Below are 26,425 nucleotides of genomic sequence, written 5' to 3' on the forward strand. Positions count from 1 at the left end.
CTTCTTTTATGTATTATGTATTAAGCATTGCTTGGACTCGAAACTTCCCTAAGTACTGTACGTGATTTACAAATGGTTAAAATTTTAGGAAATCTGATCCTAAGTAACAAATTAATAAACTACCCTTTGAAAGAGGGGAAGCTGACAATTTCTTAGTGTTAAACATATAGTTGGCTATTTCGATTTTTGATATTACAGTGAAGGAGAGAGGAAAGACTGCAGGTGAATTATTTTTCTTCCTCATATTTGCTTGAATACAATCCAAAGCATAACCTTATTTGTATTACACATTATGTTCTCTTTGGAGTTTTTCTTTTTTTTTCCCCAGAAAATCTTCTTTCTCAAAACATGCCTTATAAGTAATTATTTTAAAATGCATGTTGAGCTTCAGGAGGAGTCTCAAAGTATTGGAAATGCAGATTTGAAGAGTATTTGAAAACTCAAGCCCCATAAGTCAAGCTAAATCAAATGGTCATCTCTGGGATTTGCCTTCCTAACAGGTATTCTTCACCTATAAATATAATTTTTTGTCTTCATTTAGTTATTACACATGTAAGAAGCTTTCAGAGAGTCATTTTAACTGCTCCCACTACAATGAGCATTATAGAAGTTTTTCCCAAGAGATCTTGTAATTATTTAAATACCAATAAATTATGGTGGAAGATTCCATTGAGGTGTTTTTGTACTTTGATAACTCTCTGAAATATATGTGAGAATGAACAATTCTACCTTCCTAATCTCTATTTAAAAATTCCTGCAGCAAAAAGTTTGAAGAACTGTTTTATGTGGCTGTTTTTATCTATCAATGAGTGACTACAACCCCTGTAGACTAGAAACTTTGATTTGCAGAAGCGTCTTCTCTCCGTTTGCAGAGAGAAGCTTTTTAATTTCTTCTGTTGCAATGTTTGAAGCAGGCTTTTAGCTATTATGTGAATGTTCTTTGTGAACAATCTGAAAGTATGTCAGGACAGCTTCAGCCTGGCATTATTTTAGTGTGCTTCCTAATATTCCAGTGTCTCATGTGCAAGTGGAATCAGCAGTTGCCATTTTACATCAGTCCACTGCTGTGATCTAGGCTCAGATCTGGTCTTTGCATCGTTCTGTTCATTCGTTAGTGATCTAATGTAATGATGCTTTAGTGACTTGCCTAGGAGGCAAGAGCTTAATTACAGTCTTGTAGATGTGACGTGGGGAACTGCAATAGGTCACCAAACACATAATGTGAGACTGCTGACAAATTACCAAATATCTTACGCTACATCTAAAATTGCAAGGATGAAGTATTTTGAAATGGCGTGAATAGTCCCTCATTTTTTGTTTGTCTAGACCCAGGGACATATTTCAGTATGCTTCACATCCCTACCCGTACCACCTGCTGATCCCTCTGGTGGTAGCCAAGATGTGCTTTGGTCTGAGCCTGGCACAGGGACAGTTTAGATGGACCCTTGAGTGTCCATGCTGGTGCTGGGACCATGGGGAATAATGGGAATAAAGCCAGAGCTGTAGTATGCAAAATGTTGCTGCAAAGTATTGGATGGAACAAGCACATAGAAGGAAGGAAAGACAAGGGCAAAGAATACTGAAATGTATGCCAAAAATGGGTATGGTTGCTTTAGATCTAAAGACAAGCCTGCATAGTTTTTTCTGGGTTTAAATTTTGAAAGGGTTAGGGGCCATAGTAGGAGTCCTGTACCTGATTATCACCCAGAACGAGAGTGGGGAGACTTCATTTGTGCAAAGAGGACACTATTTAAGATTTCACTGTGATTAATAGACATAAACTAGTTGAAAATCTGAAGGTGAAAAGCAATCAAAATGAAATATAACAGGAGACAGCAGAGTTAATGATTCAAAGGAAAGAAAGAGATTAAAGAAGGAGAATAACAACAGTGGGCTTCAAAAAATCAAACTTCAATGAACTCAAGGAATTGGCACATAAAGTTCTAGGGATGGGATTCTAAGGCAAAGAGGAGTTCAGAAATGCTGAGGGTTTCTAAGACCAACCGTATTTTAAGTATAACAACAGTCTATCCTCATGAAAAGGAAAGAAAACTGATAGAGCGGTGTGGCTGCATTAGGGGCTCATCAACGACCAGAATAAAATCAAAGAATACAGAAAAATAGTAGGAACAAGAAGGCTGCATTTGCACGGACAAATATAAAAGAACGCCACAGCAGGTTAGGAGCAAACCTGGACAGACAAAATGCTATTGCCAGCAAGAGAAATGCAAAGCAACAAAAAATGATTTCTTAAATAGTTTTCTATTGTACTCTGCTTACAAGGAGAGGTGAATAAATATCAGATGGTGTGAAAGTCGGAAGTGCTTGCTTTTTCTCTCCCTGCCCTCTAAACAATGTGTATCATGATCAAAGTTAACGAGGAAATGGGAATGCAGGTCATAATGGAAAACCTTCAAGCTAATTAGATGTATTAGAACATGAAATCCTGATTAAATCTGTTCTGTAATAATGAGGAACAAAACTGAAATAATCTTGGAATTATTTTATTTTTTATTAAGGAAGAATGAGCAAGTTCCCAGGAAAACAAAAAATAGCATATCAAAAGTGAGCAAGAGCACAGGAACGAATGGAAATGCAATATACATAGAATAACTTGGGGAACCAGCCAGGTGAACTTTGATACTAGAAGAGTTACTAAAAAAGCTGTCTAAAAATCTACAATCATGGAGACTAATTTAAAAGGCTAACATGCATTTGTCCGTAAAGGTCTCCTTTGTCAGGGTAACTGTTCCAATAGATAGACAATACACTGTTTTGTTTTTGTTAGAATAAATAAACCCCTTAACAACAGATCCATGTGATCTGATTATATATTAGGTTGCTAAGATCCAGATGATGGTACTGTGAGGTGCATACACAACTAGTTAATAAATCATTTCAAAGGGTAATTACTAGTGTTTGTTAAATTTTGAAGGTAAAGTGAGTGGGATGTAGTAGGGATAGGAGTACCCATATGTTATGAGCAAAAAGTAGGTGCAGATCACTCAGGGATGAGGTTCAACTCTCAGTAGGTGAAAGCTTTAGTTTTATCAAAAGCATAGAATTGCCGCAGTGGGAATCCCAGGGCACCTACGCTGATCAAATGGGGACCAGTGGAGCCCAGAAGGGAGTGAAGCTCAAGGGAAAGCACCACAGGGGTGAGTAATAAAATCTGAGCTGATTAACGTATCACAAATATGTAGTGTCCTGTTTTGCTCATTAGTGAACTCATGTAATGCCAGTGGTGGTGTCTGAATTCAGAGATCTGCATCTTGGTGCTCGTGCAGGGGTATGTGTAGATGGGGGCAAAAGTGAACTGTCCTGGCTTACCATCACAATGAGATAAGACGTGCTTGTGACTCTAGGCATTTGGATGGGAAGAAGTGAAAAATCCTAGGTTTCCAGAACAACGAGATGTGCTTGGGACACTGTGTCTGCTGAGGGAGGGAATCCATCCTGGGTTACCATAACAAAGTCTTCTCATGCCCTACACCTGATTATTACAAGTGAGGTCTGGATCCAGTGGTGTTTGGGAATTTTACTAATGAAATACACGGTGGGATGGAAAGCACACTGACACAATATGCAAGATTAGAACTCACAATAATTGTAATGACGGTTTAAATTTAAGCTCTAAGTCTTACATTTCTAAAGGATAAATATAAAACTAAACTGCAGAACTTCAGAAAAAAACTCAGAGGACTGTAATGGACACGAACTGAATATGGTTCCATGTGTACAGTTTTCTAAAAGAAACAAAAAAAATTGGGGGGGATGACCTGAGGTGTATCCTCAGAGAGCCATCTATGACAGAAGGTAATTATTTTGCTCTGTTTGGCACTTCTGAAGCATCAACAGGAATATTTTGCCATCTAGGCACTGCATTTATGATACATACAGAAAAAAATTTCAAAAGAGAATAGAGGACCATAACAAAAATATGTTTAGAATGCATAAACAAAGATGGAAAAAATTGGACTTATGTAGATAAGATTAGATTTAGCAAGACTGTGTGAAATGTTGCTGTAGAAAGTTGTAGCTATAGAGTTTTCTCTATGCTCTATGAAGCTTAGGTGAAGCAGTATTACTTAAAGGTGATTCTGTTTCAGTTTTTACATTGGGAAGCTTCATGTGGAGCACTGGAATAAGTTACTGATCTGTAACACACTTAAAGGATCCCCTTTCCTGTAAATTTGTAACAGCGGTTCGAATAAAACTGTCAAGCACCCAGGCCCACTTGGTCCCATCCTTGGAAAAGGAGAGGGACTCGACAGTGATCTTCAGTCCCTCTGTGTTCTCCATACAATAGATTGGACGGAAACTCAAATAGTTACCTGTAATCAGGGAATGATATTAATTAGGTTATTAATTTCGTTGTATTCCAGTCACTATAATTTTCGAGGTTTTATTTACATTTTTCCACTGATACATAGCAAAAGAGTAGATGCTGCCAGGGTGTGCATTACTTGAACTTCCAGAAAAGTCATCCTGAATTTACGTTACATACATATGCTAATGCAGAGGAAAAGAGCCATCGTTCTAAAAGCAGCAGAGGGGTAAAAGCCCACCGTACACATCTCTGTGTTGAGGCAGGGTGGACAGCAGGTCCTGCCAGCTGTCTTAGCTGCCCAGAACTGGGTATTATAAATAGCTGAAGGTATTTAAAAGACCAGTGGATGTGGCAGTGAGGGACATGGTTTAGTGGCGGACTTGGCGGTGTTATGTTTGTGGTTGAATTTGGTGATCTTAAAGGTCTTTTCCAACCTAAATGATTCTCTGATTCTGTCACTGCCTCAGCTAAACTTCTGCAACCTTTTCCCTTCTTTTGTTGAGCAGTTTCCTGGATGTGATGTCTCGGTACAACCAGGAGATGGCAGAAGAGACCCTCGCAGCCTTTTAGCTGTGCGTGTCCCACGATCAGCAAAGGTACCGGGGAAACAGAAAGGCCTTCCGCGCCTCTGCCTGAAATCTGCCCATTAGAAACAAGTGAACGCGAAATGGCAGAGGCTTTTTATATTCCTTTTCTTTCCAAAACGAACATATGTTTACATTCAGCTGCTTCCTTTAATCTTTCAGAGAAACGCCTGGACAAATGACTTCATAATTTTAAATCTTCGTTACCTTCTGTTGATGTGTAATGCACTGATTTGTGTGAAACCTCCCTCAGGAAGGACCCGGCATTGCTGGGAGGAAACATAGACGTTGAATTACCCATTGCAAGAACAGTGTCTTACTGAAATGTATTCTTATCCTCACCTGCTGTACCCCAGCTCTTCCCTTATCACCAAACTGAGAGGGGATGTCAGCGTATACCTACACTCCCTGTTTTGGGGTGCGGGGAAGGCAGGCAGACAGGGTCGTTTGTGCTCTGTTGCTACAGGTCTGCATCCTGCCAAAGTCATTCTCGTCCTCAGCTAAGAGTGACACTTGCGGGGTATTTGATGGAAGTGATGGGAAGAAGAAAATAGGAAGAAACAGTGTATAGTGAGGAATACAGAAGAAAGGAAGAAATAACTAGAACCTGAAATGGAGAAGAGCCTTGAAGGGGATGTAAGTAACATTTCCATTTACTTTGAACAGACTGGTTTTGGAGCAGTACAAATTTCTGATTTATATTAGGAATGAGTTAAGGGAAGGAAGAGCCAGTAAAATATTTTCGCTGCTGGGACCAATGCATTTCAAAGCAGCACCGTGTAACATAGAGTAGGATGGGCACAGAGGGTGATAGATGACCCAGGGCTGCCAGCTGTGATGGCTCATTCTCCTGCTGATGCATCATGCTCACATGCTAACTCTAAAATGAAGGCGGGGGGGGGGGAACCATTCTTGAACAGCTGAGAGCAAAAAGTTACTCTCAGGAATGATAAATGCTTTAGTTATAGCACAGCTAAATTTCTTTAGAAGGTATTTCTGGGAAACAAAAAGTGAAAAAAAAAAAGTGGAACATTTCTGATTTAACTCATTCTTAGGTTTGTATTTAATAGATTGTTAAATGTAACTTTAGAAGTAGTCATCATGGAAAAAAGTTATCCTTTAGCAAAAAAATGACAAAGAAAAAGCCCTTGTTCTGTTATAAACCGTGAAGTAATCCTTCCTGTTATGTTTTGAAAAGATTTCAGAGTGTCTATGTGTGACATTTTGTGGTATTGATCAGGTTGTTAGTCCAAGTGATCTGAACAATTACTAAAACCAGTGGGATTGATGTGGATTTGTATATGCATGTTATTCTCTGTAGGTGCATCTCATATTCATATCCCTAGGTAATTTTAACAGAACCCAGATCCTAAAGTGTATTTATACACCTAACAATTAATCCCTGTATACTTTGGGAAATAAAACTATTTCTAAAGGCCGTTTTCATGCTGCTTCCTTTCAACCAATAGTTTTAAAACTCTAATTACTAGTCTATACAGAATTAAATGAAATACAGACTTTTGATCAGGTTTGAGCAGTGTCTGTAGACATCTCTCTCAATGACAGTATGATGGCAGTGAGGGCTAAAGAAGGATTTATAAGCCTGAAACTTGTCCAGTTTTCCAACTTTAATATTTTGTCTAATAACAAAAACTTAAAAAATTAATCTGCTGGTGAACCTTGCTCCTCTAGCAGGTTCTGAATTTCATCCTGATTCATTATTGACTTTCATTTCATTTTTAATAAGCTTATATTTGGTTAAGAAACTGTTAAAAACATAATGCATATGTTTTCTTTCTTAATATTTACAGAATCTCTCTGCAAAATATTTATCTTTTTAAAACATTTCACTGATTCTGCTTAGCTGCTGGCAACAGCCTTATGGTAAGGAGTCATGAGAGTTCTTGGCATTTTGAGTGCTGTGTTGATTTAGATCTATTCCAAGCATGATGCGACATTTAATTTTCTTCTATGCATTGTCGTGCTGTTTATTCCAGGCCCTCCTGGTACTTCTGCACATATGGTCTTTTCATTCCTATGGAAAAGTAGCTCTTACTCTGTCAAAGAGGAAAGATTATAGTAATTGATAATAAAAAGATTGGTTAGAGGCCATTTGTAATGCTTTTAAGTCCTAAAGTGTGATTTCTTGGTAATTACAAGGGTTGGATAAACCTGCTAGGACAAAGACTATGTAAATTGTGTGGCAGATGCCTGTAGCCCCTGCTTCACTGGGCAGACCTTCATAGGAAATCTACATATCTGCAGACCAACAGAGATCCTCCTGTTTGTCTTAAGCTGCCTTTTTCATTCTTTGAATAGCATCACCATCTAGCTGCTCCCAAGGACCACGCATTCACTCTGCTCACAGGACCCTCCACTATTACGAGGAAGGGTCACCTGCTGTTGTAAAATGACAATCCCCTCCTTTGGTCTTATGTACCTCCACTGCAGCAAGGTGAAGTAGTGGTAGTTTTCTCCAGTACCTGTGGGGGCCTCAAGGTGCTTGGCAGCCCTCAGCTCCTCTCTCTTCCCTTCTTTCAAAGCTTCAGCAGGAAGAGGATCTCTCAGAGCACAATCCTGTCCCTCTGCAGGGCTCTGAGCTGCCTGACTAGGGCAGGGATGGCCTTTGGGTTGGAAGATTTGGAGCAGGAAGTAGATCTCAAAAGCTGGGCTATTATCCCAAAATACATCTGTTATCAACTGCCTAGGATTATCCAACTGCCTAGGATCATCCAACCAGGATTAGCTACTTCTGCAGAACCTCCTCAGCCTGAGACCAGTGTTGCATGTATACATTTCTGTGGAGCTACTTTGCATATAAGCACCATTATCTTAATCTCATCCTTCTTGCCCCAGCCAGACATCTATAAAGCCACTTCTTGGCCTGTTTGAATGCACCTGCTGCTCATGAGAAATATAGGGCTCAGTGTTACGTGACAAATCGCAACTCGCTTTAATTCCCTGGATGCTAAAATATTCCCTTGTACATCACCTCCCACAGAACGGCTTTGCCTGGTGTGGCGTTTGGCATTATGATCCTGTCTCTTTTGGTCTTCGGGAAGCTGGTGGTCCTTATTTTCATGAGGGAGTTGCTGGCTCACGAAAATAGTAACTATGTATTGTACAAACATCTTCATAAAGTATTGTCATTATCTTCAGCAAATGGACCTTAAGACTTCTGCTAGTGGCAGTCATGTTGGAATGTCTGAGCTCTGTGTCTTAAGCTCCTTGTACAGCAGCATGGAAGGTCCTAACTGTTCCTGCTTCACTCTCTGACAAATTCTCAGGGACTCTAGCATGAGCAGGTTTTCATCCCATTAGCAACATCACTTGATTTTAAACATAGTATTTCTGAAACACAGTTTAGCAGGAGGTTTTCAAACAAACACCTAATGAATAATACATAGAAAAAGAAAGAAGGCAGCTTAAGAAATTTAGATAAAATTAAACCAGAGGCTATTAAATATTGTAGCAGTCATTACATCTAGAAGTCATCTGCCATCTATCCAGGATATTTATACATTTTATGTATAATGGAAATGAGATTTGGTTTAACCTTGTCACAATGTGATCTATTTGTGTCTCTCAGAGCTCAACATTTGACACCATCTTTGGCTGTGACATTTGCCTCTATAAAATGCAATTAATAAACCAGCAGTGTATAAAGATGTAATTTGCTGCTCAGATGGTGAAAATGCCTTTAAATCTGCAAAGAAACTATGTGACAGATGTATTGGTGGATTGTAAAATCCAAGATTTTCTATTTTTTTAGACACCATCATATCTCATATATTCTTTTTGTCCTATCCAACAGCTTGCCAAGTGCCTTCATTCATTGATGCAAAATAAAGCTGGAGAAATAACATCACACAGATGTTATTTTGAAAAGATTTTACAAAATATTTTTATATAGAGAATATGTTATATAAAGTATGTAAGTGGCATATAAGTATATTATTTATATTATATGTATATGTACTATTATGTAGGGACTAGGATTGGAAATAATTCTGGGCAACAAGGGATATATTTATCTCCTCAGGATGGGATTTTGCCCCATCTGTGATGCAGAATGCTGTTGAAGTAATGAGAGAGATTTAAATTGAGAAGGAAGCTTGCAGGAAAGTTACACTTGCTTTTTCTGATATTTGTGAGAATTTAGTCCTTGAGAAAGGCATTTTGACAGGCTGCAAAGCAGGCTTGGCAGGATTCTGCAGGCAGGCAACGGCACTAGTATTTCTAGTTCTGCATCCAGGCCAAGTGTTGAATACAGCCAACTCAAGGACTTGTCATTTAGTAACTCAGTTACAGAGCAGACTGTCTCCTCTTCATCTCCTGCCTGCTTGATCTGCTCTGTGAAATGCACTGGCACCAAAACCACCCAATGCTCAGGAACTCTGGTATTTTTAAATATTTCCTTAGGTTTGTGGTGGGGGTAGTCTTCACATTTACCTGAGGAAAATACTGGCTAAGAACCTGTGCTAGGAATATGTGAGTGGGGTGGGGAAAGTAGCAGGGGGATAGTTTGGGGGGTTTTTTTATAAAATAAAGGAAATTTAAAGCAAATCATTTACATTTTGGTCAAGCAAACTTTCTAAACTTTCTGGTGTGAACCAGAAAGTGATCGGGAAGGATAAATGGATGAGGTTTTAAGTAATAGATAAAAAACATTTTCATACAGTGAAAAAATACATGTGTCCTGTAGGGCTTTGTCCACGCTAGAGATATTTGTAGGCTACTTTTGGTATGTAACACATGTACAGGAGGCATTAATGCTTGAATGTTTTATTAGATGCTTTCACACCAATCCCCTTAGTTTCCTCCAGGAAGCTCGTTCAGTGGGCTTGGGCTATTGCTGTAATGCAGATGGCAGAGTCAATCCCTGCCTACACAGGCCAGAAATAAAGGGCTCCTGGAGGACTACAGTCAGACCTGGTTGCAGTAGCAGACACAGGTTCTAGATTGGTTATTAGCCACCTTTAAATAAAGGTGACAATAGTGCTTGTATTTTTGTTGTTCAGAAACAAATACTCTTGAACTGGAACATCACTGGCAGAGCAGAGGAGGACTCAGATTATGCCATTAGAATGATCAAGCAAGGAGTGACAGTTTAGAAGGGGCTCACAAGTCAACCTTTAACACCAATTAGGCAACCTAGTAAGCGGAAAATAAATAAATTTAGTGATGGGTGGATATATCAACCATAGCTTGAGCAGACGGGAAGTTGAAATGTTGGTTTTAGGAAAATACAGATGAAGAGGGTTCTAGTTAAACTTTTTAGTGAATTAATAGAAAGAAGATACGTCTTTTATAATTATAACTAATTAGTAGGAAGAGTCCAGTTTTTACCCCTGTACCTCACTGACAGCTTAGGAAATAGAAGCACGGTTACATTAACTGTCATCTCAGGTAAAGTGAATGCTGAGAAATCCCACAGGAATGGCAGAATAACAGAGCAAGTTTCAGGGTAAATTAACGGTAGAGCACTGAGTCTGTGTGCAGGAGGCAGAGGATGAGCGTAAAGCAGAAAGCAGGAACAAGGACAGACAAGTCAGACATGCATTTGTGGTTTCTGGAGGCAGACTGATACAAAGCAGGGGTGTGATAGGCATTATCAATGCTGCAATAGTCCCACTCTGTTCTTACCCGGGAAAGGAGGGTGGAAAGGAAGGCAATGCATGGTTACCCTGCAGTGAAAATCTGCCCATATAACACCAGGAACATTTTGTCAATCTACCACAGAGGCATTACTGCAGCAGCCAAGTGTTCCTGGTGTACGTAAAACCCAAAGATTGATGGGAACATTTTTGAAAGAAATGCATTAGGTAATTAGAGAAAAGACGAGGAGATAAGATAGCAGAGAAACTTGTATGACTTGCAGAGCTATAAGAGGTCTGGGAGGGGAGATATGACATTAATTCTGTAACCTCAACAAAAATTTCAGCAGAATGTTAATTCTAGGGCAACAGCTGTCTTTTACTGATTCTTCAGTTCATAAAACATACTTTATAAGCAGCGAGGAGCCGGCCAACTGGTACAAGTGAACAGCCTTGACCTTTACGTTTTTCTGTTTCAGAACCTTCTCCAAACCCCTCGCCCTGTGCCTGGTGCTTATAACCTTATGCTACAGTCTCAGCAGAACGCAATGAGTGAGTTTGTCCACTTGGTTGCCTCAGCCTAGAGAGGAGCAGGCTTGGGAAGTCCTGTTCCGCACGAAAATAAATTTGAAACAAAACAAAACAAAACCCCTTGTAGAGAAAGCGGGATGGGGAGCAGCAGCCTCCCGGGATGCTGGACCCGGTGCGCTCCCCCGGGGCTGCATTCCCCAGCGCCCTTTGAGGCCCCTTCAGCTCTATAAATGCCATTTGCATCGGGATAGGATGTAACAAGAGCTGTAAATCACTGACGGCGGAATGAACTCCTCCTCGGGCAGACACGACGGAGCCGAACCTCCCCGAGCTGTGGCGATGTGTGAACGGTATCTTTTGTTGCGGGGGGGGGGGGGGGGGGGAGAGGACTGATGGCAATTAGATGATACTTATCTGTCCCTTTGATGTGCATTTACACAAACAACGTTTTTCTCTGGGACTTGCGGTATAAAGGAGAAGCCGTGCTCCCAGACACCCTCCTTCCCGGCATCTCTGACACACGGCACAATGACCAAGGCCCCTTTCTCTGTGGAGTGGTTGTCCCAGAGCAGCCAGGCCCTCAGGAGCCCCGCCGAGGCCTCCCCGCACCGAGCATCCTCCGCGGACCCCCGCTCCGGCTTGAGCGAAGGGAGCACGGAGCAGCCCGCCGGCTCGCGGGCCGGGGGGGGAGGCGGCAGCAAGGACGGCTCGGCGGAGCGCCCCGCCGCAGGTAACCGCGGGCTCGGCGGCCGTCGGGGCGCCCCGGTGGGAGCCACTCCCGGAGCCCCGATAAGGGGTAACGGAAGCGAAGGGAGGCGGGCGGGCGCCGCCGAGGTCCGCGGGACCTGGCTGACCCCTTTTCTTCCTCTCGCCCGTCCCCAGGAGCAGAGCAGCCCCCGCCGGAGGGCACCGCGGAGTGCTCGGTCCCCGAGGAGCCCGGCGGCAGGGGCGGGCGGCGGCTGCGCACGGCCTTCAGTGCGGAGCAGCTCAGCACCCTGGAGAGCTCCTTCCAGAGGCAGCAGTACCTGGGCGCGGCCGAGCGCCGCCGGCTGGCGGGCAGGATGCGGCTCTCGGAGGTGCAGGTGAGCGCGGGGGCGCCGCGGGGGCGCGGGCCGGGGCCGGGGCCAGCGTAACCCCCCCTCTCCTCCTTCCCTCTCCGCCAGATCAAGACCTGGTTTCAGAACCGCCGGATGAAGCTCAAACGGCAGCTGCAGGAGCTGAGGACGGAGCCCTTCTGCAGCCCCCCTCTCCCTTATGGACCTCAGGGCGCTGTTCTGCCGTTGCCGCTCACGTACGTGGCCCAGGCACCGCCCCTGCCCCAGCCCGGGGCCGCCTCGAGGAGCTTCGCCTTGGCCGCTCTGCCGGCACCTGCCCTGGACCTCAGCAGCGCCTGCAGAGCGGAGCCCGTGGGCTTTTGGGCGGCACCCTACTTCGCAGGGTACAGGGATCCCAGAGCCTTCTTGCTGGGGGTCTGACCCTCTGACACGGACTATGACTGAGGAAGATTTGCACTACTGATGGCTGTCTGGGCTGCCCTTGGCTGGATCTGCCTGGTGGAGTTACGATGCAGCACGGAGCAAAAACAGAGGCATAAGGACAATCTGAATCGTGGGCATCGGGCCCCTGCGTTTGTAGGGAACTGTGTAAAACAAAACAAACAAAAACCAGTGAGGTAAATACTAATATAATTGGAATATTTTAATAAACCTGAACTTTTTCCAGCTTTCCTGTGAATTCCTTCCACAAGTATTGTAGAGCTATTTATCGTGCCCTAAAAGAGAGCTCCTCTTCATTAAAGGAGGCATAGACGACTCCTGCTCTAGATCTGTTCTCGCCCCTGCAATTTGCTGAAGGTGAGTGCAAAACTAATCATGGATTTCCTCTCAAGCCGGAATCCAATCCCTTCAGCCATGTCCTAGGTGGCACTTTCTCTGATGGGGCTGTGCTTTTAACCAACTTTGTGGACACATGTATCTTAACTGTTTTCATGCGCAGCCTCAGTAGATTAGCAAGGGGCTCCTGCCTAAAGAGACCTGGGAGGAGACTTCTTGTCTAAAGAGATCAAGCCTTGAAATTTCTTATCAAAAAAACAGTATCTTGCATCCATCTCGCATGCACCTAGTGGGGTATGAGGGTAATGCTCGAAAGAAATGCAGCGTTCCAAAGCTGGTTTTCCCGAGGTGGTAGTAAATTTTGTTACCATTCTGCTGTGCACTTTTAAAATTTGAATAATGCTCTAGAAAATTTTAAGCTCAATATGGCCTGAATTCAGGCTAGAGAAAGGGCTCTGGGAGATAAACCTTGACTGATGTAAGTTGTCATAAATCTTTCAAAGGCAACTGTCAAGTAACATGAAAAGAGCAGTAAAGATTTCCATCACTTTAGAGCTGATCTCGGAGGTTATAGGGGTTATTAAAATATTTCCTGCGCATTTGTAACCTGGGCTCACGTAATGAATGATCCGAAGGTTCTGTGTCAGTCACCCTTGAACACACCCATTTATTTTCTTTTCTATGCAGGGGACAGTATGCCACTTGAGTACACTTACCGGTTAAAAAGCAACATTAGGCGCCTCTGAAGGCTATGGCCTTTTTTCTGAGTGGCTGTCACTTTTGGAAGTCTTGCTAATTATTTTGTAATCCAGGCTATATTTTTTTAGCTTTTTGAGGCATTAGTATTTGTTCGCAATTGCACAATTAATGTGTGTTTAATGCAAGAGTTTTAGAACACAAATAAGGGCTCAGGTGCTATCAGTATCGCTGAGATTGTTTCAGAAATATGGTGTAGTTCGGGATTAAGGAAATTTGTTGACACGAAATAAAAATTCCCACTGCATGGAGGCTTGTTTCTCAAAGTCAGATATTACTAAAATTTTTATTGTTAAAAAAAAAAATCCTCATTTCACTGCTCTTTCAAATGCCATCAGGGAAGTGGGATGTTTCCAAAACGAGCTCTGCAGCGCTAAATATTTTCTGTGCTCGCAAGCAGTGACATTTTTTAAATGGCAAAACAGCAACGGTCAAAAAGCCCAAAACTTACTCTCGAAACTCGATTTGGCTATCCCATTTCCAAGATCTCCTTATAGTCTTGTACGGCCACAGAGGATCCCACCTCTCCAAAAACTTTGTTTACCCAGGAATAGGAACAGTGCTATTATATTATTATTACCTCGTGCTATTATAGGCCCAAACCGGCAGTATTGGAGCCTGTGGAGAAGGGGGGACACAACCCCCCGAGGGCTGCCCCCAGCGCTGCGGGAGCGCCCCAGTCCCGCACCAAATGCGGAGCGAAGGGAGAAAGGGAAGCGCGGACGGGCCCCATCGCAGCTGGGCCCAGCGGAAACGAGAGATCAAAGGCCTGGGGAGAGAGAGGGAGAACAAAGTGCTGCCACCCGCGGAGGGGAGATGCTTCCCTGGGGACGGGGTTTGTGCGGGAGCAGTGTTCTCCTCCCACAGGGAGAGTTGTAAGGGAGAGGCAAGAGAACACCTTGTCGGGGTCTCCAAATCTTCGGGGGGGTCTGTCTGTCCCGCGCTCCCCCGGATCCGCCGCCCCGTCCGCGCAGCCGAGCTGAGCCGCGCGGTGCGGTGGGACGGGAGGGCACAGGGCCGGCCCGGCGCTGCCTCCGTCCCGCGGCAAAGCCCTGGAGCGAGCCAGAGGCAACGGGAGCTGCCGGGACAACGCACAGTGCTGCAGCCTTTGCACAAGCTAAGCCCGCGGGGGCTGCGGGGACCACATTAGGACGAGCGGGGCCGAGGGGTCCTGTAGCCTTAAGGCAGGCGAGTTTCATTCTAGGACCGCGAGGTTGCTCGGGGTGCCCTCCCTTAAGCCCATGAGCTGCGGAACCGCTGGCGAGGGAGAAGTCAGGCTCTGTTTAAAAAGGTGCTAATGATCACTTAACATAATGAGTCCTTGGTCACTGTATGCTCAACAAGCACACGAAATATCTTTCCAGTGTTTTAGCAACGCTGCCTTGTAAATATTGCCGCGTCTCCCGACAATTTCTCGCATAAAGGCGAGCGGCGATGCTCTCTTGGCTGAATTCCCGATAGCAGCGGATTCCTCCGAATACCTACATGATCGTTCCTCTTCCACGTGCAAAGCCGCCGTTCTATAGAAGGTACCTACCACATTCCAATGGCCTAGGAAACTATGTGAAATAATTTCTTTTTTTTTGCTGAAGCGGTACAATTCTGTTACTAAAACGTTGTTGTAAACTCTCCCTTTGATCTGGGAGAAAGAAACTTAAACAGTCCTTCATGTTTTACTCCTGCTAGGGCACATTTCTTATCCGCTGCCCTTTATCTCGGGCTGCAATAAAGGTACACCGGTGCAGGACTCCCGCACCCCGGCGGTGCCTCGCTGAGAGGCAAAGCGACCGTGCCCCGTCCCCGCAGCCGCTGCTGAGAGCCCCCTTCGCTCCCAGCGCCCCCCTTTGTGTCTTTAATCACATCGCAATAACCATCAGTACCGGAATGCTCTCCGGCAAGACAAAGCGAGGTCTGCAAGTCAGCTATAAATGGCAAAAGCTGAGCTGATTAGCCGGGGAGGAGCAGTTCGGTGCTTGTGCGGTGAAGCTGCTGGAGCTCCGGGCCTGGCGGCTTTCGAGGAAGAGGCTGTATAACCTGGAAACTGGGCTCCCCGGGGAGAGAAAGGAGGTGGGAGGGGAAAAGTGCCAGAGTACTAACTTCAAAGCCTTTCTCCCCTGCAGTGTGTGCGCGGAGGGGGAGAAACATGATTGAATTAGCGCAGCGGTAATGGCCGGGAGCCGCCTGCAGCCCGCGCTCGTTAGCGCCTGTCCCAATTTGGCCAGGGCAGCCAACGGGGGACTGGGAATAGGGTCGGGGTATTCCCCCCCTGCAGCTCCCAGACACCGTGGAGCCACTCCAGGGACCTCTTTACAAACCAGGTGAAGTTATTCGGAGTTATGTGCCGAATAACGAGAGATCTCGCACTGGCAGGCCATTACATCTAATTGCTGCCCATTATCTCTTTCTTTGATACGCAATTAGATGACAATTAACTTGATAAATCCCACTGAAGCGGGGGGGAGGGCGGGCAGGAAGAGAAAGGAGAGATATCTGGGTTTCGACTTGTTTTTCGTGTAGGCTTTACTACTCATACAGCTTTTTCTTAAGCTCCTAAACCTTGGTGTAGTGTTATCTTCTAGTGGTATTTAGTAGGGAGCTAAATCCGGCAGCTCTTTGGTATTCAGGTAGGTTAAGTGCTTTAATTCTTGTTTTAGTGCTTAGTTATTGTGCCCGAGCTATTCTGGACAAATGTGGAGGTGTCACAAGTCCTCAGGCAATGTGCGATGGCTCGCATGGGAATTCAAGCCCCATTTTCTTTCGACCTAACTTGTTCATCTTATCTACGGGCTTTGTCCGTTCATTAGTTGCGCAAACAACTGAATGAGATTTCCCCGATAAATTGTTTTCAATGCAAAGCGCATGTTTGCTCCCACAGTTGCTGAATAGGAATATCTGGGCTTGCGGCGGGTGAGCCGGGAGGGAGGAGAGGGTGCAGCAGTGCCGAGTGAGTCAGTGGCATTTGCTATTTATGGTGTGTTAGCCCGCATTGTTCCTGTGGGCAAAGGAGCGACTGGGTGATGGCCCTGTTAGTGTTCACGGGTACTTCAAACAAAAAAGCATCTATTCCGAAACAATCGATCTCGTTGATGCCTAATTGACTATCTAATAGCACCTATCAGGACATCAAAGGAGACGCTGAATAACCTAGTTAGCATTTCCAAAGGGGAGCGGTGGAGGGTACAAACAGTGATCAATGGTCCCACGGCCGCAGGCAGGGAGCTCTGCCCCGGCCCTGCCTCTGCCTACAGCCCTGCCATTTCTGTGGCCCCGGCTGCAGAAGGGAAAAATATCTTGTCTTGTCTGCTGTTCCAGCAATGTTAACCTCGTTCCCTACAGTAAAACAGCTTACTTGACTCTGAAGGGTTACCCCAGACTCTGTCCTAAAAAACTGTTGCCTGATTGTGTAGCTAAGCGTAGTGGAGCTTTTGGGTTTGTGTGTGTTGGGGTTTTCTCCCGGGACAGGGGAGAGAATGGCATTGTTACTGCATCTTCTACTACCCCCACTCCTCCAGCTTTGTCAAGAAGACTTAAAAATCTCTGTGCTTTTCAGAAAGATAAATTATATGAAGCCGGTAACTTTGTAGCCCAGCAGGTCACAGGTCTGTTGAACTAGTATATCAGATCTTGATTTATGATGAATGCTAAGATAGTTTGCTAAGTATATTGCTTTTTTTCATCAACTACTTCTTACAAACGTGGCTAGCAGAAAGAAAGTTTGGAACATGAAGATTTGCTCAGTTATTGTAACTTTTTTTTTTTATTCTTCTGTTTTCCAATTTGTGGTCATTTTTTTTCCTGCTGTCACAAAAAAACAGGTGTGACTATTGTGAAGGGCTTAGTACACCAACAGCATTCTTGTGGAGTACAAATACTTCCAGCTTCTAGTAGTGGTGAAAGGTTGCAGACTAGATAATGGACTGAACCTTCCCCTCAACAATACCTTCACACATATAGAGCTGCTACAGTCCTGCCAGTTCTCATGAGCTTGTACTTTGTATGTGTGCACAAAGCCCCAGAAGAAATACTCCCATTGTGTACCAGTGAGATAAATCTACCATTTGTCCCTAGAAGTCTTTTAGAGTTCACATAAAAAGAGCACTTTGTCCTGATGACCTTAGCTGTGATTCTCACATCCTGGCATTAACCACTGCACCTAAATTTCAGGTTATCCTACTGAGTTACAAGCGCGCATAACTTATCAGTAAATTTCTTGAATCAAGCATGTTTCTTATGGTTGTAATACTTGCATGCAAATACAGCACAATAAATATTTTTAGTATGTTTTTGAGAAATTGGTCTACTATGTTCTTAATATAAATAATGTAAAAAAATACATGTTTTTTCCAAGAATCCGCAATATCCCCAACTGTCTCCTTTAAGCACCATATTTCTGCAAGGTGAGAAGAGGATTTAACTGCTGCTGCAGAACCTCTATCCACCCAGGGGCATCAAAGTTTTCAAGAGCTGCCACCTCTTTCTGATGGGAGCTACAATAGCGACATAACACCTCGTATCCCTTCCCCATCTGTTCCAGGGTTTTGTGGTCTGTTCGTGCAGCAATGTTCTTCCGGGACTCTGTGTGTGAGGGATCTTAGGGTTGGGTATAAATATTTTGTTTGACAGGCAATTCAGTTTGGATCCTAATTTGGAGGTGGGGGTGGAATTAGCTTTCATTAACTTCTGGCACAGTGAGGCAGGTCAGCTGCTTCCCTGCATCCTCAGTAAGATGGCAAGGAAAAATGCAGTACTAATTCAGGGGTTCTAACAGTTTTGCTCTAAGGGACACATAATGTAAAAACGCAACTGCACAGGCTGGCCTCTCGGGACACAGCACTGAATGGTCGTCTCATGCCTGCTTTAATTTTGGCAGTAAGGTTGAAGTGTCCTTTCCCTAAATAATAGTCCCTGGGTGGGGGGGCTGCAGGGCACAGGGGACCCGGTGCTCTCTGGCTTGTCATAGGTTTCATCTGCTGGAGAACCAGTGGGAAGGCTGTCCTGAGGGGAGCATGCTGCTTGCTGGGCGGGTGTGCTCAGCTTAGGAGCTCCTGAGTCCCAGTGGTTTTCAGGTACCACCTCCAAACTTGTTTTTAACAAAGCAGTCAGGGTCTGTAGATAGTACACAACGCATTACAAGCAACAATTTGCTGTGAATGAATTTATACGTGTTGAAGACTGAGTTTCTCTGTTTGGATTTGTCCACACGCCGGGTCATTCAGAAATGGCTGCTCTGAAATAAGATGCAGATAGCCAGTACAGGTGCATTTGCTCCAGAAAAAGAGGGAACGAACACAGGTGGAACGTTCAGGAATAGTTATGACACCTAGAAGCTATTAGCATTAACGTGCAGGCACTTGGCTCTTTTGGGAAGCGGTGAGTCGCGTATCCCTGTTCATCTGTAATGTGTCTAGGAAATGCTATGGGCTTTAAATCCTCCCTTGTTACAGCGGTTTTGGTTGGGTCAGTGGCACTCACAGGTGTGTGTTTCTGACTCAGAGGGGAGTCTGGTCTTCAGCTCGGTGTTCAGCTGCTTGGGCTTTTGCACTGGCTTGTGCATTATCAGCCAAAATGACGGTCTTGTGCCAGCGGTAACCTCCACCAGCGGCTGTGCCCAAGACCCGGTGAGGAACAGCCCGGCCTCTCCATCAGAACTGTGCAGAGGCAAGTACAGCCTCTCCCATCCCTGCCCTTGGGAGCTGATGTCGCAAGCAGAGCTCCAGCAGGAATCCAACTCCTGGGTTCCGTGGGCTTGGTAAGGCGTTTGCATTGCTGTGCTGCCCGGAGCGTTACCGCTCCCCTTGGGCCAGAGCTGGGGTAAGCCCGTGTGGCCCTTAGGAGGCGGGAGGGGTTGATATCGCACTGCCAATTCCGGGGGTCGCCGAGTTATGGGAATGCTTGAAATAATGAAACTGTGTAGTACGAAATGCGATTTTCTCTCTTGGTCTCTTATTATAAATTGAGGAGTTTTGGGGGTGTTGATTCGGTTTGGGGTGTTTGATTTTTTTTTTTTTTTTTAAGAGAAAGAAAACTCAAGTCTGCTCATACGTGTGAGAGACGAGATTACTGCTCGGCTCTTACAAAGGAGCAATAATCTCCTGCCCCGTTAGGCTCAGGTTTGTCGTGTCCACTTGTTTCAGTTGTGCATCTTGCTGGGAACCCCGAGGAGTTTAGTGGAAACTGAGGTCTTGTCTGTGCATTCCCCCAGTCACAGGGATGGCGATAGCTTCCCTTGGTCTTTAGGAAGAGTCAAATGTTAAAATGTCCCAAGTATCACTCCTGCCAGTGGGGTCGTGGTCGGTGCAGTATTTTTCACCGGGCTGGCTAAAGGCCGGGTGCGAGTAGGACAAAAGCAGAGCCCGGACAGGGGCTGGGCTGCCCCTTCCCCAGCCAAGGTCAGCTGGGAGGGTGTCTTGTTCTCCCCTGCATAACAAGGGTACCGTCCTTCTCGGGAAGCGACGTGTGGATTGGGGTAGTTTGAAGTTGATGAGGTGCGATCTTCGCCGCTCATTTAGTGCTTTGATGGCCACACTCTTCAGGAGATGGGCTGCTTTTTCTGGCTAGACAGGCGGCGCCAAGTTCAAGCTGAGAGGGCCCGGCTAAGCCCTTACCCCGGCCGAGGTGAGGGCTTAGCCTCGGGAATGGGGACTTTTCGATAGCGGCTCCCCACGGCTTTCCCCGGGGCGCAGCCCTCGGCGGCGGCGCTGGCAGGCGCTCACGGCCGGATTCGGGGGCTCGCCGGCTGAAAGGGGAGCGGGTACAACCCGAGCTGTTATCGGCACCTCCGGTACCTTCGACCGCCCCTTCTCGGGGCCGGGTCTGCCCGTGCCCTGCCCTCCGGGGGAGCGGGGCAGGTTTGCACTTCAAGGGGGTCTCCCGGAGCCGCAGACTCACTGGAGCCGGGGCTGTAGACATTTGCCACACGTGTGAACTTCCCTCCTCGCTGGCAGCTGTTATCTCTGCTCGATTCCCACTTTGATGTGGGTTCACGCTTGCTAACGAGCCCGCCCGGGACCGGAGCACCCATATAAAAGCGACCCGAGCCCGGCGGCGCCCCAGCCCCTTTGCGCCATGAACAAGGCTGAGCTCCCTCCTGCGGAGACCGAGCCCCGCGGGGCCAGACCGCACATCTGCTGCGCGGCCCCTCCCCGCGCGCCCCTCCCGGCCAGAGCCGAGCCCCGACAGCAGCGGCAGAGCCCGGAGAGCGAGCCCTGCGCGGCGGAGCGGGGCGGCCCTCGGCACCGCGCAGACCCGCACCCCTCGGACACAGGTGGGCGCACGGAGGGACGGGCGGGGGCGGCACACGGGACCCGCCGTCCGGGGCGAGAGAAGGCGAGCCGGGGAAACGGGCCTCATCGCCGCCCTTTCCCTCTTTCGTTTGCAGCCCCCGACGGCGGCTGGCAGAGCGGCGACGAGTCCTCGGGCTACGAGAGCGAGAGCGGGGAGCGCGCCCCGGTGGGCGGCGGGCGGCAGCGGCGGGCGCGCACCGCCTTCACCTCGGAGCAGGTCTGCAGGCTGGAGAAGACCTTTCAGCGCCAGAAGTACCTAGGGGCCTCGGAGCGGAGGAAGCTGGCGGCTGCCCTGCAGCTCTCGGAGATTCAGGTAGGTCCTGGGGGAAGCGGGTCCTTCCCGGGGCAGCGGGGCTCGGCGCTCTTGCCGCACAGAGCAGCCCCGGCCCTCAGCCGGGATGACGGGGGAAGGGGTGTTGATCCCTCGGGGATTATCGAGTTAACACTCGAGGAACTCGAAGGCAATTTCTACCTGCCGGGTATCAAGGTTGCTTTATTTCTTAATAAGGTGAACTGCTTGTCCTTGACGTACAGGATCTTGCAAAACTTATATGCGGTCTTAAAAGCTACGAGCAAGGTTAATCTAAAATCGCTAAACGCGGGCACCCTTCCCCTCTACGTTACCCCAGATGATTTGGCCTTGTTGAAAGCATCAGCGCAACTCTGTCAATTCCAGCGGAGCAGAATGACAAAGGCAGCCGAGATACAGCTGCTTGTAGCTTGCACGTTATTTTTAAGCAAAGTCCCTGATTTGCTTCCTACTCTGTTCTTTTTGTTACTCAGATCAAGACCTGGTTTCAGAACCGGAGGATGAAGCTGAAGAGGCAGATACAGGACCAGCAGCACAGCCTTGTGTCGCCTGCTCCACTCTACAGCTACAGCTACTCCCCGGGCACCCCCCTCGCCCTCTTTCAGGATGGTCTCCGCTCCCCCTTTGCTCCACAGCACCACAGACTCCTCCCTTTTGCCCCAGTGCCTCCGGTGCAGTTCAGCTTACCCTTTCCCAGATATGATGCTCCGCAACCCACCTACCGCTTTATGGCAACTGAGCCGCCGTACTACCTTCAACACTTTCTTCCTCATACTTCTTTCCATTCGGTTATTCAAAACAAAATGGACAAGCAATGCCACCCTGTATATGCATTATAGGGGGGAAAACAGGACAGGGGAGAAGTTTCATGTCCTTTAATGTATTATTTTGCGCTCGGAATTTCTTGTCTGATTTGAAAGAGTATGTGTTTATTATTTTAAGTTAAATGTGAAAAGGAATAATTTTATATTTGTACTAATTGACATTTAAATATATTAGATGTGACACCATTCTTAGTAATTTTCCTTTTAATAGGCTATTTTATCATTTTTTTAAATATTGATATTCTGTCTTCATTTGCAAGACCATAGAGTGAAATAAAGCTGCCGAAAGGGAACGGGAGGGAGTAAAGCGGTAGCAGAAACTTGCTTTTGCCCGATCTCCCGTGGTGTAGGGCAGTTGTTGAGTCTGAAATAAACATATTAAGAAACCAGTGACATGTGCTAAATCTATAAAGGTTGCACTTGTGCGGCGTAAACAATCACGGTCACTTGAATTCCGGTTTGGAGTAATAAAGGATTTAGATGTTTTAATACATCTTAAATGATTTTCTACACTCATGCTGAAGATAATCTGTATGTCGTTGACTGTGCTTGGGAGTCTGGACCTTAGCAAGTGCATTGTATTGTGCTTTTGGCTAGGTGTGTCCTCCAGGAAGGATAAACTGTTCAGGTTTTTCTTCCTGAATATTAAACAACTTATTCCTTTGAATTTCCAGTCCAGTCTCCACCTGAAAACATCAACTGGGTTAATCACAAATGTTAATTAAATCGGTGTGTCTTTTAATAGGCATTAAACAGTTTGAGTCTTCAGTATGGGATTTTAAAGTTTTACAATTACCAAAACAAATGCTTTTTAAAAATATATTTGCTTCATAGCCATATTATCTGGATGGGATTTTGATTTGAAAATTTGGCCTTTGGTTCACTACTAAGTGCCCATGATAACTGCATAACTTGAACCTTTATTTAGTAAATTGAATCCTTTTGAAGAAACATTTAATGGGAGTAGCTCAAGTTTTTGTGTTGGCAAACCTGAAATTCGTTGTTTTTTTTTTTTTCATTATTGCTTCCTGGGATGTTTTCACACTCTTCTGAAAGAACGTGGCTATTTATTGACTTTTTAGGCTTTAATGAAGTTTCTTTAATTCACCTGAAAGATTTTCTAAATGCATTATAACTAAGTTGATTGACTGCTAAATTTTCCCCCTTGACCCTCCAATCCCGTGAGCCATCAAGAGTTTCGATTTAATAGCCTAGGGCCTTCTGACCTGTGACAGGATGAGGTGGCAAGGTGAAAAGGGAATTTTCTCCAATTAAGTTGTTCCAAACCAGATGTCATCCTGTTCAGGTAGTAGTCACACTGCATCTTCCCTGCACTGAATAGTTTGTGTCCAAAGTGATTGAGAGATGCACCTTGTCCCTTCCAACTGCCGAGGTGCACCTCAGACCAGTGTTGTGGTGTGGCACTGAGGTGTGTGGTGGTGTTGGAAACGCCTTCAAGTGGCTCCCACCGGACAGGGAAGTTACGGGTGGTTGGGAGCAGGTTCAGAGACAATTGTGGCATGCTCAGAGATTTATTTTACACCAGAAGCTATAATCAAACATGAGAGGCACAGGAGACAGGAATTTGGGTGGAAGTATGTTCTCTCCTCTATCTCATTATCGCTGTTATCTACCAAAGACTGATTTCAACTTTGTTCTCCTTAGCCCCACATCACAGCCGGTGGAGAGGGGAAAGCCCATCACGAGGATGTGGTAGGCCCTGTTTGTCAACTTTTTTTCTTAAGAGTAAGGGAAGGGAGGGGTGGTTTGTTTAGTGGTCGTTTCCCCCCGCTTGACAACTGCGGAGTAGTTTAACAGTCACCTGGCAAGCAGGTTAGGATGGTCAGGAGTAGGGAAGGAGAAATGTAATCACACCAGATGCAGTCTCTTTACGTTGATGCAAGATCTCTTATTTCTCATTATTCCCTAAAGCCGTAGCTTTGCCGTTTTCCATAAAGCTTTCTTCTTAATCTGAGGATAAGAAAGAAAGAGTCAAGCACTAACTCACTTGCCCCTTTACCATAAATTAACACATCCTGAAGTCAAGATTTACTACCCAAGTGACAGAATATATTTCCAGGCCAGTAACGTTGAATTATATTCAATGCAGAGTAATTGCCTAGGCATGAAGAGGGAACCAATCCCTGATACACAGCAAGCCAGTCACTCAAGAGACCAGGTTTGGACCAAGACTGATGCAGTGGGATTAAGAGGGCTGGGCAAGGCTTGTTCCATTCCAAGAGGTTTCCTGCAATACTATGGAGTATATATGAGTTTTCAGGGACAAAATAGCCTGAAAACATAAATTCCTATGACTGTACAAATACTTTTACCTCTGATAAGGTTTCTCTGTTTAATCTGTATTCACTGTTTCCCACGTGTGTGTTTGACACCCAACTCCTCCAGCTGAAGCAGGGATGCGAGCCTGCTTGAATCATAGCACCATCAGGTTGGAAAAGACCTCTTGGATCATCGAGTCCAACCATTCCTCTCTGCCACTAAACCATGTCCCTGAGCACCTCGTCTACCTGTATTTTAAATACCTCCAGGGTTGGGGACTCCACCCCCTCTCCGGGCAGCCACTGCCTGTGCCCCATCACCCTTTCTGTGAAATTTTTTTCCTGATATCCAGCCCGACCCTCCCCTGGCTCAGCTTGAGGTCATTCCCCCTTGTCCTGTCACTTGGGAGAAGAGCCCAGCTCCCTCCTCTCTACGACCTCCTCTCAGCTAATTGCAGAGAGCGATGAGGTCTCCCCTCAGCCTCCTCTTCTCAAGGCTCAACACCCCCAGATCGCTCAGCCGCTCCTTGTAAGACTTGAGCTTGTTCTCTGCCGGAGGGGTGGGGCTGGCTGGAGGCCCGACCCCGTCCCCGTTCCCCAGCGATCCCGAGGTGCCCCCGAACGCCAGCTCGCCGCTCCGTTCCGGGAGGACCGAGGTCGCTCTCACCCGCCTCTGCGAGAGGTTCGGCGCCGCTGTAGCGTTGCCCGCGGCAGATCCCCTGCAGCTCCCGCAGCTGTGCGGGAGAGAACTCGACTCGGGACCGCCCTTGTGTGGCTGTACCCGCCTCCTGCGCCCCGGGGATGCTGCGGGGACGGGACACCAGGGGAGCGCGTGCGGCTCCGAGCCAGCCACTCCGCGAGAACGGCCCCTTCTCCATCTCCCCGAACCCACCCCCACCCCCCCGGCTTTAAACATTTAAAGAGCCGTGGTTGCAAAAGGCGGCGAGAGAGATGGAGAACAAAGGCCCCCACTGAGGGGCGCTTTAATCTCCTTTAATTCCCGTTCAGGTGATTGTTCCATCCGCCTAATCTCCGAGCGCCTCCGTTAGCAGGACTCAAGGCTACCTGACCTGGCGCCAAGTTCAGGTCCCAGCCATCTGCCCACCACGAGCTGCTGATCATTTCATCGTGACCTGCGCTTTCTAAGCCGGCCTCGACTCTTGAACCACACCGTGATTTTCAGTCTTAATCTCTTGGTATGAAGGACAAGGATTCGGAAGGTACTGGTAATAAAGGAGAACATAGAGAGGCCTCTCTTATGAGGATCAGTCCCAAATTTGCAGTCCCTCTTGCCTGTTCGATGCACGGCTGGGAGGAATCCTGTTGCCTTTCTACCAGTGAAGGAGAGCTACTCGAGGTAGCAACAAACAAGTAGTCCTCGAGCTTGCAAAGAGGTAAAAAATACAGAGAAACCCCAATACTAGTATCTTTCCAACATGCCTACGAGTAAGGCGCTGCTCTTTATGAAGACAGGGTGGGTAGGAGTCGCCTGAACTAGGAGTCAGTTGGGAATGCAGGGTTAAATACTTTTCACTGCTGTCCATGAGGCAGACTCCTGCAATTAGGACTTTCATCTTCCTCTGAAGTGTAAGGTGTGGTTGGCTTCAGTTCGTGTAGTATCAGAGATACTTCAGGGAGAGGAAGTTTGAAACTAGATTGCAGTAGTGTTAGCATGGCGGTTTGGTAGGATATTTGTAGAAAGTAAGATGGGAAGTCTTGAGTTATAGGTAGTAGAATGAGTTAATTCTTATGAATTTATTTAATAATAAGACTTAAGCGATGAGCAGTTAAGTTTCAGGATATTGGACAGGATAAGAAATAGAAAATTACTCGTTTGTTTAAATTGATCTGTTTGTATCTTAAAATATGATCTTCTTTCCCTGCACCCCAAGAAATAAACGTGTATTTCAAAGTAAACAGGTCTGATGTTCTTATAAAGTAGATCAAAGAAAAGGAGTGTAAACCCTGATCAGGGGCAGTCTGTTCAAGGATGATTCAGATAAGGGTGAGAAAAGGACTACTAAAGCCGTCTGAAGCGGGCCTGAGATGGCACAGTCCTTATCCTCGGCAAACACAGGCTAACACGTTTACAGGTTGTT

The 26,425-nt window shown here is 46.1% G+C and overlaps 2 protein-coding genes across 6 annotated transcripts; both read left to right on the forward strand.

Moving 5' to 3' along the window:
- Positions 1-162: 162 nt before the first annotated feature.
- On the forward strand, positions 163-15,942 carry LOC128852748 (homeobox protein MSX-2-like). Of its 4 annotated transcripts, none has more exons than XM_054072244.1 (6): positions 163-500; positions 4,837-6,798; positions 10,991-11,392; positions 11,517-11,772; positions 11,925-12,124; positions 12,206-15,942. In XM_054072244.1, the coding sequence occupies exons 4-6, from the start codon at positions 11,571-11,573 to the stop codon at positions 12,515-12,517; spliced, it is 714 nt and encodes a 237-aa protein (XP_053928219.1). In that variant the 5' UTR covers positions 163-500; positions 4,837-6,798; positions 10,991-11,392; positions 11,517-11,570; the 3' UTR covers positions 12,518-15,942. The 4 variants fall into 4 exon arrangements, with proteins under 4 accessions (XP_053928219.1, XP_053928218.1, XP_053928217.1 ...); XM_054072243.1 differs by lacking the exon at positions 163-500 and having other exon boundaries at positions 977-5,550; positions 6,726-6,798; XM_054072242.1 differs by lacking the exon at positions 163-500 and having other exon boundaries at positions 977-5,550.
- A 3,710-nt stretch (positions 15,943-19,652) lies between these two features.
- On the forward strand, positions 19,653-22,595 carry LOC128852710 (homeobox protein vent1-like). Of its 2 annotated transcripts, none has more exons than XM_054071787.1 (3): positions 19,653-20,245; positions 21,009-21,226; positions 21,697-22,595. In XM_054071787.1, exons 1-3 carry the CDS (start codon positions 20,167-20,169, stop codon positions 22,060-22,062), a joined length of 663 nt encoding a protein of 220 aa, XP_053927762.1. In that variant the 5' UTR covers positions 19,653-20,166; the 3' UTR covers positions 22,063-22,595. The 2 variants fall into 2 exon arrangements, with proteins under 2 accessions (XP_053927762.1, XP_053927761.1); XM_054071786.1 differs by lacking the exon at positions 19,653-20,245 and adding an exon at positions 20,259-20,894.
- The last annotated feature ends 3,830 nt before the right edge of the window (positions 22,596-26,425 follow it).

Source organism: Cuculus canorus, chromosome 7, assembly GCF_017976375.1.
Source record: "Cuculus canorus isolate bCucCan1 chromosome 7, bCucCan1.pri, whole genome shotgun sequence".
Classification (NCBI taxonomy): domain Eukaryota; kingdom Metazoa; phylum Chordata; class Aves; order Cuculiformes; family Cuculidae; genus Cuculus; species Cuculus canorus.